We start from the raw sequence: 12,050 nt of genomic DNA on the forward strand, positions 1-12,050 counted from the left end.
TGCACGCACACATGTGTTCCTTCCTGCTGCCACACCAGCATCATTTGGCCAGTGAGTGTTGCTTCCCATCCTGGCATCAGCAAGATTTCATTCAGTTAGTAATATACCACAGTTCGGCCAGGTGCTTGAGATCACACAGCTGCTCCCATAATTCCCCCAACCAGCACGGAGACCTCACAGGACATCAGGAAGCTGCAACAGCCTCCGCAGGCATGCTGTACTTCTCAAAGAGGCACTCAGGAGCAAAGGCATCTACAGAGACCCGGCAACAGCACGCCCACCTCTTAGCATGGACAAGTGGCAAGTGGCAGCTTCCTTAAACCTTTCTATCCTGCCAAGACCCCAGGGCCTTCTTTCAAGCTGCGCACCAATCCCAAGGGATGGATGAAGTAGCCGACACAGGGGCTACGATAAAAGCACACAAGCTGCTATATCCATCTCTGAGTTCCAATGCGTTACCAGATGCAGAAAAGAAAACTGATTCCTCCCTTGGTTCTGTTTAGTCACCTTTACTTTGAAAACAACTATGGGATAAGGTTTGAAAAGAAGCAATAGAATTAACTTTCACATGCACCGCGCTGGGGAACTTTCTCTGTTATTTGGTGGGTGGGGAAAGCCAAAGTCTGAGTTGCTTGTTTAGTCTTCCAGTCTCAGGCGGTGCTGAGGAACCACTGTGCAGAGGGGCAGCCAGGCTCTGGCAGGTGGTGACGCAAAGAACAGAAGAGTTTGAGGAAGTAAACAGATGACTTACTGCTTTTGTTTTTGTAAACCAGAAAACAAAAACAAAAACAAAACAAAACAAAACAAAACAAAAAAAACGCAGCCAAAAGTGCATCTGAAATCCAGCTTGAGGAAACCTCTGGGTTCCTAATGCAGGTTCAGAAATAGAGCAGCCATAATGAAATGGATGCTTTTTAATGATTTCCTATAATGGTGTTTATACATGGAAGCTTTTTACCCTATTGAAGCAATTTAATTGGAAAATGGCAAAGGAAGAAGAGGCAGGCAGCCAGTTCCAATCAACAAACACGCTGACTGTACTCTGTGCTGCAGTTTAATGAGCTCTGCCAAGTTGTCCCCTAAGTGCCTGCCTTCTTTGCGGACTCAATAGAGAACCCTCTCATACCTGACTCCTTAACTTCACCACTCCCGCTCAGCCATGACTTCTGGGAAGTTTCCTCCCAGGCCCCCACTTTCCAGGTCCTGACTGCACTGTGTGTCTTTACTATCAAACTATCCACATCCTCCAAAGACTCGTAACAACAGACAAGACAGCAGCCATTGCTACTCAGATATTTGATGTATCCTTAAGCACCATTAGACTGGCATAGAAGGTCATCAAAATCCCTGCACTGTACAGCCTGCGTTCTAGTGTGAGACAATGACTGGCAACGTGCAAGGAGATAAAAGCAAACACAGTCTTTCCACAGGCAGTGCCAGATGCTAGGAAGTGGGTGATGGCATGACTGATGTTGCAGACTTGAGAAGGAAGCTGATGGGCAGCTCAGGCATCCTGTGGGTCTTCTAGTAAGGGGAACACGGATTATCTTGGACAGGGACTCTCTTGCCAGTTTTTTTGATTACTGCCCTCCCTGCTGGGACTGCCTTGCCAGACCACAGAGGAAGAGGACACTCTCAGCCCTGATAGGACTTGATAAACTGAGGTAGAAGGGAAGAGGGGCTCCCCTTTTCTGAGGAATAGGGGAGGGGGGAGAGGGAAGAGGGAAGGAGAGTCAGACTGGGAGGTGAGGGGCGGGGGGACTACCACCAGGATGTAAAGTGAATAATTAAAAAAAAAAAAAAAGAATAAAGGAGAAAGCTACATGTGTGCTGTAGCAAGGTGCACTCCCAAAAGAAGAGTGTGATCCGAGCTGGAAGACAGAGAGGAGAGGAGAAGGGGTGTGATGATAAGAGCTCCAGTCTCCATGGGACCCCACCATAAGTTTAGCTGTCAGCCCAGGCTTAAGAGATTTAAATGTAAGAGGGCAGCAAAACGTGTGCCTTTCAGCCCCAGTAGCTAACGGGAGTCTGCAGCACCAGTATCCAATGCAGCACATTGTGAATTTGGAAGACAGATGACTAAAGGTTCCTCTGGGCAAGCAGGGAACGCATGCTGACACCGAGCAGAGGCCATGCCCCTACAGGGCTCAGTACTGCCACGACTGATTCCGCCAGTACAATTAACATACATTTCAAAGTGAGGGACTGAGTGGAAGAAAGCATTTGAAATGAATGATGAGGGAAAATGGAGATGCCTCACCATGCACACAGGCAGCTGTGAGCTCCCGCCTTGGGGAATCAGTGTGACAGATGCTATGTCATGTCACGAGCTCTGAGACGTCTCCCAGGAGAGAAGTCCATTGAAGTGGGTTTGTGCCTGCATTTCCCAAACTTAATTACATGACTTTGTCAGACTCTGGGTCACCTATTAATTTCATAAAATATAACTGGAGAGAAGCAAATGTAGGGGTGGGTGTAGGACTGGTCCTCCACAGCGACAGGGACATTGTTGGCTGTTTGAACTTGTTTGCATGCCTGGGGCTGCAAGTTGGAGTCTGGGACAAGAGCCTGCAGAGTCTAGACAGTCACAATGCCGATATGAACTTAGCACATGAGACTATTGCCTGAGGGCTGGCTGGTGGCAGATGGCTGTGTGTGCTACAACATTAAGTCTGGACCCTGGGCTCAGATGTACTTGAGGGAGACAGCCTGGGCCCCAAGCGAACTGATCAGAACCCAGACCCGAGTCTTTACCTTCCAACTACTAAAGCCTGAAGCAGTGTTTTCAGTCTTGCGCACACTGTTGTGTGGCTTGCACTGGTCTCACTTAGAACACAGCTAAGGACATCAATGATGGATGAGACTAAATCCATCTTAGTTGCCTTCTCAGCATTTCAGAATGTTGCGCACTTATTGCTCCATCAGATCTTTGTTAGGTCCTGCTTAATCTTAACACCAAGATATCCCTCACCTCAGTTTCTTCCAGCATCTTTGACAGACAGGCCAATAACCATATTCATTCACTCACTCCAACAGGATATTTTAACACATTCCACAAGCCAGACTCGAGGAGTAGGAGGAATAGCAGGCACAAACACCACACAACTGCCTAATAGAGTTTAGTGAGAGAGTCAGTCGGGCAAATAACAACATGAACTAGAATTTCAATATACTGTAAGCAGGAGAGAAATACCACATCAACAAAGTCCGCATGAGCACTCATACACTCTGAGTTTTTCTGCGAATGGTCACTTATCCTGAAACAGAATTGAGAAAAGAGTTGGTGCCTCAGATTCCTGCTGAGTAGTGCTATTAGCTGTGGCCCTAAAAGCTCAGTGACCAGCCTTCTTCCCCTATCTGCACATCAGCTGTTGCTTCAGCCACAATCAGATGTCTCCCAGAAAGTTTTCTGCAGCCCAGACATTCCCCTTGACTTCTTAATGCCTTCCATGGTCTTAAGCATCTCTAACCCAGATAGCTCAAGACACCTCAAACTCATGACCTCCAAAAGACAGATGATCTCCACATGTCTCTTCCTTCTCCCTATACAAAATAGAGGGAAAGTGACAGTAAGTCAGTCACCTCCTTCCCACCATGTTCCCACATTGATGAGTGGCCTCGCCACCAATGTACTGCATACACTAGAATCTTATTCATTCCTCTGCATGTATACTGCTTCCAGATCTTAAGCAAATCTTACCCAATTCATATCTTTTCTATATCCATCTTTTTTTTTTTCAACATTTCAATTGTCACTATCCTATTCCTAGCAACAATGTAGCCTGCCTAGACTTTTCTAACAGATTCCTTAACTAGTTTCCCCAACACACTCTTGATCTACAGATTTGCCTTTCACACTATGGAGTGATTTGCAATGCAATTCTAATCCAATCTCCCCCACTGTTATTTTTAGCAGCTTCTTGTAGGTCTTTAGATTAAAGACTCCAACATGTTCATGTTCTGCAAGACTCTGAGTGAGCTGGCTCCCACCTACCTCTCCAGCCTTCGTCGTCACATCACAATGATTCTTCACATTCCTGAATTTATTCCTCATCCTCACTAAACACCCTCACCTCCTCCTTTTCTTGCTTAAATGACACAGATCTTCCCAATCTTAGTTCACATGCTACTTCCTAGATCAAGACTTCCTAGGGCCTTGGACTGAATCAAATTCCTTTGATATGCTCATGGTACCATGATCTGTGACATTACAACACTTTTATGGGTGTATAATTAAACATATGTGTAACAGTTTATTATAGTTCCATGAAAACTCAATATACTTCTCATCCCTCTGCTTGCTCTTCCTCTTCACTCCCTGTGCACATCTATCTCCAAAGACGTGAGAAGTTTCACTCTTCTGACTTCACACCTATTCATTCACAGAGATAGCTTTGGTTCAGCCGATTTCAAATACTCAACCTCAGTCTGTCTCAATAATCAAGCAGGCATTCTCAAGACCACTGGAGACAGCATTTCCACTCTGGCTTCCATGCTTTTTTTTTGGCATGCGATAAACATATTTCATGAAACAACGGTATCACTCTACTGCTTTCCCACTTGCTTTCATTTCTAGAAGACTTACTAAAATTAAATCCAGAATCCAATAATAGGTCATGACCTGCAATTCAAAATCCTGTGCACCAGAGATCTCCACTTGACCACTTCTTCACTAGTTCAAACATAATATCAACCATTTCTCAATTTGTTTCTCAATCAGATTTCCTGCCAAGGACTACAATCATCCTCTTAGTCACTTTGGATCAATGTGTTGACGCACCACAGTTGCTAAAACCCTCTTGGTTCCTACTGCAGAGCTCAGCCACTCATTCTACCCTTACCCCCTGCAGCTCTGAGGGCACTGTCACTAGGAATACCGCCACAGTCTTTTAACACAGCTTCCTGCTTCTAGAATGTTCAAGCAGTGGTGACATGTGTTTAAGTCATATATTCCCACAAAGAGGAACACTAACTCAGCTCTCCATCCCACGGTGGCCAACAAGGTAGTGAACAGAGGATTAAAACGAGCATGTGCTCACCCATTCACCAGACTTCTCAAATCATTACATGTTAACCCAGGCTGCCTTGTGCTTCTAGGCTTTCTCTTGCCACTCACAAACTAAACTCCGGCTTGGCAGGAGGCCTGTGAAGACTCACCCATGTCAGCAGTGACCATAGTGGACTGGTTTTCAGGGATGGAGACAGAGGTCTGGTCTTGGTCCACACTTCTGGAATCTTCGTTGACCTCTTGTTGGCTCTGGCTGAGCTCTGACCGTAGTTCTGAGTATTCATCTTCCTCCCTGGGGAAAAGGAGAGTCAGCCACCACTGATGGAGGATACACAGTGAGTCCTCAGGAAAAATGTATTTTGTAAGGAAGGAGCAAAGACATTCGAAAAGACAACAGTTTTCTCAGCCAGGCTATAGGCACCAGGATCCCTTTTTCAAGGCTACATAGTCATATCTAAAATGATGTAGTATGTGAAATTTCAAGGCTCCCTGTGCGTCCACATAGTTATGTACTGAGCAAAATGTAGGCAGCAGCCTATGAGAAATGTTTCTCTTCAAAGACTTCCTGAAAAGGTTAGAATTCTTCTTCCCCCTCAATTGATGAGATAATAAAGGAAAAAGACTACTAACATTGAGGCTACAGTAAATGAAACAATGAAGAATATTATAAAATGCAAATTACACACCCTCACCTGGAGGGTCCCATGGGGACTTTCTTCTTAGGACTTGACATAGGGAGGAGATAAGTTGAAACTACTGAGAAACCTCATGTGTAAACCTCAAACTGGACTCTGGGTGGACAGAGTGGCATATCTAAGTGTGGTGGTTTGAGTGAAAATGGCCCCCGTAGGCTCATAGGGAGTGGCATTATTGGGAGATGTGGCCTTGCTGGAGGGGGTGTGACCTTTTGAAGGAAATATGTCACTGGGGATAGACTTTAAGGTTGCAGATGCTCAAGTGAGGTCCAGTGTCACTCTCTGTTCCTGCAGCCTGCTGATCCAAATGTGGAAGTCTAAGCTACATTTCCAGCACCATGTCTGCCTACATACTGTCATGCTTCCCACCATGATGATAACAGACTAAACCTCTGAAACTGTAAGGCAGCCCCCAATTAAATGGTTTCCTTTATAAGAGTTGCTATGGTCTTGGTGTCTCTTCAGAGCAACGGAAGCCCTAACTAGGACACTAAGAAATACTACGCTTATGTGACCTAAACAAGACGGGTGAGAAGGATGCATTGAATGAGAGATTCCATTCAGTGCTCTGTTTCCTTGATTTTTCTACTTTGCATTTACAGATGGAAAGACAACACGGAAACACAGCTGTTTTATTCCAGTGTGTTCACCCATTTTGTCTTAGCCCTTCATGGTAACTCAACCTCTGAGCTATGTATGCTATTAGCAAACAGGGAAGCTTATAACTGTAATGCACATCTCCAAGTGCCTGCTTTAGCTCTTCCACACATGCCACACACAGACATGAGGAAAAGAACCTAGCTCTCTTGGAAGCACTTACTTTCCAAGTGGATCCAAAAACTACATCATCAGGGGATTTAACTGTGGGCACAGAAAGCTCACTAGTGTCTACTTAGTCTGAGCGAGAGGGTATCAGTGAAGAAAGCCAAGAAGAAAAGACATTGCCCAGCCGCACGCGCATTTTAAGCTGTCAGCAATCAGTGCGGGACTGAAGGAGGCAAAGTCTATAGTCCTTATAGTCCTAGGTTTTGAGTAGACTAAGAAGGTGAGTGGCTTGGGGAAGAGGCAACTGAGGAGAGACATCTGTAAGTCAGATAAACGTGAATGTCTCTTTAAAGTTCTTGGCTCTCCGAAAAAAGCAATCTTCTCCTAAGGGATTGGCCTGCTTCATCAATGACTCGTGCTGAATAGAAGTCTTTATATGAAAGCCACTCTGAAAACTAGGGAGACTTCCAACAGTTAGTTACAAAGCCTCTGGCTATAGGAAATATGGATTAGAATGGGAGTGAAGGCAAAAATAAATACAGGTTAATAAGCTATGGATGTTAATTATTTAGACATCTATAGGAGTCAACAATAATTAGGTTTAGGCAAGAAAACAATTAAACTGCACTCTTCTTATTAGTCACCTTTTGATCCAGAGGGTAATTGTTTGTGAACTGATACATCAGCTCTTCTTTTAGTCAGCATTTCAAATTGGCTTGGCAGATGCCGAACACATAGTTCCTGCCAAATCTGCTTTATATTGAATTACTTCCAGGGATTAGTAGGAACAATTTTATAAAGGAGTGACTAGGGTGACAGTGTGAGAAGGAAATATAATAACGGAAAAAAAATCCCCTCTGGGGTTAGTGGGTAGGAGAATGATGTCATGTTTGTAATGTCACCTGGGGCTGGAGGCGTTTCATGTCAGGAAATGCAAACTGAGGACCCCATTGAAGGTGTTTGAACCCCAGGATGAACAGAGGAAAGCAAAGCCTGGGTGGATTCTATCTTCCAGGGGACACATGCATCCACAGCCGGTTCTAACCCGAGCTGTGCTGTGAGGGGTCACTGGAGGAGCATCATTCCAGGCTGTGAGTCAGAGTGAGCACACACACAGCCTCAGAGCTATGAGGTATCAAGCTTGGTGAGGAGTAAGGTGCTTAGTAGAGCAGTCACCTGAGGGGGTGGGAGCTTGACTGGGAAGATTGGATCAAAAGAAGAACTTATTATATTAGAGGAGGTTAAAAAAAAAAAGATGGTAGAAATAAAATTATGACAAAGAAAGTCTGGTAAGGCAGAGTAGGAGTAAATTCTACCAACATCTCATATAGAAACATAAAGAGTGGAATGGCCTGACAGGAAGGGGCTAAGGAGAGCCCACCTCATACATGGTGAATTCCCACAGTGGTGACGTGAAGAATTCTAGAGCAAAATAACATGTACAAACAGTAATCCGTTGAGGTGGGGAGCTCTTTTATGGAAATATAAGAGGAGGTATCACAACACTGTGATGTCCAAAATGGGTAAAACTCAGCCAATAGAAGGTGTGGGCAGCCCCAGGCCTCTACCGAAGACTGTAAGAGCCACTGATATACAGGGCTTCATCAGCCCTGCCAGCATAGGTCCTGAAAGAAAACTACAGCCTTGACCAGGAAAGGACAAAAACTGCTGTCAGGGCCCCCTTGGCCAGGTGCCATTGTAGTTGGCATGTTCAAAGTGAGGATGGGGTGTCTCTCCCTCGGGAGCGCTGATCCATCAAGAATAATAGAGTGGGATGAAGACTACTAGGCCATGGCATCTTTACAAAGACTAGATCATGTGTTATGCAGACAAAGTCGTTGGGTGGCCTTGAGACACTGCAATGAAGGCGTCTCACAGAGGACGCATCACGAGCCTCTCAAAATGACTCCATGGGCCTCTGGTTTTGCTACCTATAGTCATTTGTGTGTGCGTGTGTGCGCTTGTGTGACCGTTCTGTTTTATGGGTACATGAATGTGGAGTCTAGGGGGCCTCAGCTGTCCTGATCTATCATTCTTCACCTCACTGTCTTGAGACAAAGAGGTTCACATCTTGTCGAACCTGGTGCTCAGCAGCAAGCCCCAGAAATACTGTCTCTGCCCCTATAGTACTGGTCATGCTAGTGACCACATCCAGCTTTTTTTTTTTTCAAACATGGTGCTGGGATCAAAACTTAGGCATGCACAGCAGGAGCTTTTGTGCTTTTACCCACTAAGCCACTTTCCTGTTCCCTAGACAGTAACTAACTCTTAATCTTGTGGCAGATTGTTTCCGCTGCTGAGGTAGGGATGTCTCTTCTCCCTTAATCCATTGTTAATTCCAGTGGTAAATAACTAAGAACTAACCCCTAAAGTGACTGTGTTTAGCCACAGAAATAAAAGTTTAGATAAATTGGTCATCTATGGGCTGGGTGGTTCCTAAAATGAAGTTATGAAGTCTCAAATGTTTGTCCTTGGGATGTAAAGAGTCAGGATTCCAAATACTCACAGCTCCGTGCACTAGAAGCAGCGAGAGTGCTTCAATGGGCTTAGGATCATTGATACTTGCTTCTAGCTGGACCAGTATATAAGGCAAAGTCTCCCAGGGTGGTAGGCTCTAGAACATGCATACACATAGCCAATCCATGACCACCAGGGGCAGAAAAGCCACCATGGAAGACTCCAAAGACCTGAAGAGCCAGAACCGATATTTTAAAACTAGGGCATCCAAAACATAAACATGTGGTGTGACTTATATTATGCAACTACTTTGCAGTGCGGCCTAATTCCTTAGTTTAGAACCAAAGAAATCTTATGTTGTGACCTAAGGACTCATTTTTTTCCTTGCTTTTAAAGAGTCATCTTGTTTCAGAGTAAACTTATTTAGTCATAAAAGGGAAATGGTGACAAAACTACAGTTCTTACGTGCTCTAGACATGAAGGTGACATTTCTCTGTAGCTATGAATACTGAGAAATATGACATGACAAGTGAACATCATGCATACCCATCTTTGCCATGAGGCCACCATAATTGGAAGACAGCTTGGTTGGTTGCTCACTGGCTCTGGTGGCTGTTAATCAGTTATAATGACCAAACCCATCCCACCTGAGAGGATAGGTTTTTTTCAGTCCCCCCCCCCCCCCCGCCACCCCGAGACAGGGTTTCTCTGTGTAGCCTTGGCTGTCCTGGACTCACTTTTTAGACCAAGCTGGCCTTGAACTCACATCTATCCGCCTGCCTCTGCCTCCCTAGTGCTGGGATTAAAGGCGTGCACCACCACACCCAGCTGGTTTTTTAGTTTTTCAATTGATCCACATTCTAGCTTTCTTAGAGGGAAGGAAAGGCAGACCTTTCCTGAAATAGCTAAATTTGAAAGAAATATATTCCTCTCAATTCTTTTAAAGAATCTATCATAGGAAACAGGTGGTAAGTTGGGGTAAAGTGTGGCTTCCTGAAGTTTCCCTCTATTTCCCATTCAACAGAGAGGAAGACAGGGCTCATCTATGAGCCTTCAGGTGAGCAACGGAACAAAGGAAATGTTCTTCCATAGATTCAACATTTTATTCTTAAGATCTGATATATATGCCATAGACCTACAGGTATTCAGCAGGGCTTATGTGCAACACAGGAAGGAATGAGGAAAGAAATAGGATCTTTCTGGGTTTTATTTCACTTTTTTAGCCCTCAATTAAGTAGAACAACACATTCTGTTGAGGAGATAAAGAGGTCTTGATCACTGTGTGAGACACTGCACCTGACTGCCACATGGGTTCAAAGAGCAGTAAGAACTGCAGCCATGAAATCCTAGAGGGTAGGTGCCAGCACCACAGGAGACAGGTGTATCAGAGACTGCCTTGCTCCCAATTTGAGGGGCCTCCTACAGAGGGGTTCAGTGCTGATACAAAGATCTAGAGATGAGGAGTTAATAGTTTGGGGTGGCTACCATTCAGGATAAAAGGTGCTAGAATGACCCATCACGTGACCCAAGACTGAAGACAGAACTCAGCAGAGGAGAGAAGACCCAGGCATGCAGGGGTCTCATCCAGAAGAAAGACTGACTTTTGGGAACCAAAACAAAAAAGGATGTTTAGATTTTTCAGTTAAAAAGTCATCAGTGGCTGAGTATAGTTAGACACACCTGTAATACCTGCATAGAAAAGGCCAAGATAAGAGAATCGCAAATTGGAGGCCAGCTATTACAGTCAGCGTCAGTGGGCCCGGACTATAGAAGGTAAGGAGAAGAACAAGCCAGTAAGTAGTGTTTCTACTTCAAGCTTGTATCTTGAGTCCCTTCTTTGGCTTCCCTTGATGGTGGAATTGTAAGAAGAAACAAAACTTTTCTTCCTCAAGTTGCTTTGAGTGTTTTTCACAGCAACAGAAAGCAAACAAGGAGAAATATATATATATATATATATATATATATTATATATATATATATATATATATATATATATATATATACATACACACACACACCACACAACACACACACACACACATATGTGTGTATATATATACACATACTATCTCCAGGCTGGCATGAGAGGCCATGTGCATAGCATGTGTGGGGCTCTGGGTTCTATCTCTGGCATCACAAAAGAGATAGAAGGAAAGGGGGAGGAGAAGGAAAGGGAGGGGAAGAGCTTGGAGAGAAAGAGAGAAGTCATCAGCATCTTATGCTGCTCAAGCTGCCAAAAGAGCATACCACAGACTGGGTGGCTTAAACAACAGAATTGTGTCTTCTCACAGTTCTGAAGGCTGGAAAGGCCAAAAGTATTGCCAGTATGGTCATTTTCTGGAAGGGTTCTCTGTCTGGCTTACAGATGGCTGCCTTCTCATTGTGTTATCACATGGCAGGGAAGACACCAGCTCTCTGGTGTCTCTTTTTATGAAGGCAGGATCCCACCACAACAGCCCTACCCTCATGACTTCATCTGACCGATCACCTCCCAAAGGCCCATCTCCGCACATCACACTGGTGAGGACCAGATGAGGGAAGGCAACTCTCAGTCCATAGGGAAGGGGGTCTGAGGGCAAACTGCTGGGGCAAGAAGCCAAACATGAGCAAGTTCAGAGCAAATGGTAAACAAATCTAAACAGAGATGAGTGGAGGTTAGCAGGGAAAGGCTGGCGTTACAGGAGTTGCTTCTGGGAAAGAAAAGATCTCATCTTCAGTTTGCTTAAACATCATTTTTTTCTTCTGGGATCCAAAGTGCTCTATAGTCATATTCTTTTCATATTTTCTATCCCATCATATAATCTCCCCAAGTCAAACTAAATGTCTTTTGAAAGGCATTAACAATACACAGCGAAGTGAAAAGGCACACATTATAAAGCCATGTGTGCTGTGTGGTTTAAAATAGTCAACAGAAAAATTTCAGAAGGATGTAAACACAAAATGTTCAGTGCTTGTCTCTTGGAGATGGGATTTAGGGTACAGTCAGCAGGGATCACTTAAGAAAACAAACTGTACTAGAAGACTCAGACAGTATTGCATCCAGGCAGGTCTGTACTTGCAAAGCTGGTTGAAGACTGGAGAAGGCAGAGGTGGGTAGGTGGAGGCCACCAGGAACTGTCAGGTTT

At 44.6% G+C, this 12,050-nt stretch overlaps 1 protein-coding gene across 1 annotated transcript in view; it reads right to left on the bottom strand.

Moving 5' to 3' along the window:
* The window catches only part of Mcc (MCC regulator of WNT signaling pathway), a 225,015-nt gene that overhangs the window by 70,714 nt on the left and 142,251 nt on the right, over positions 1-12,050 (bottom strand). The window contains exon 4 of the mRNA XM_051163948.1: positions 5,158-5,300. Coding sequence (XP_051019905.1) covers positions 5,158-5,300 — 143 coding nt within the window. The remainder of the gene's footprint in view (positions 1-5,157; positions 5,301-12,050) is intronic.

This window comes from Acomys russatus, chromosome 20 (genome assembly GCF_903995435.1).
Source record: "Acomys russatus chromosome 20, mAcoRus1.1, whole genome shotgun sequence".
NCBI lineage: Eukaryota > Metazoa > Chordata > Mammalia > Rodentia > Muridae > Acomys > Acomys russatus.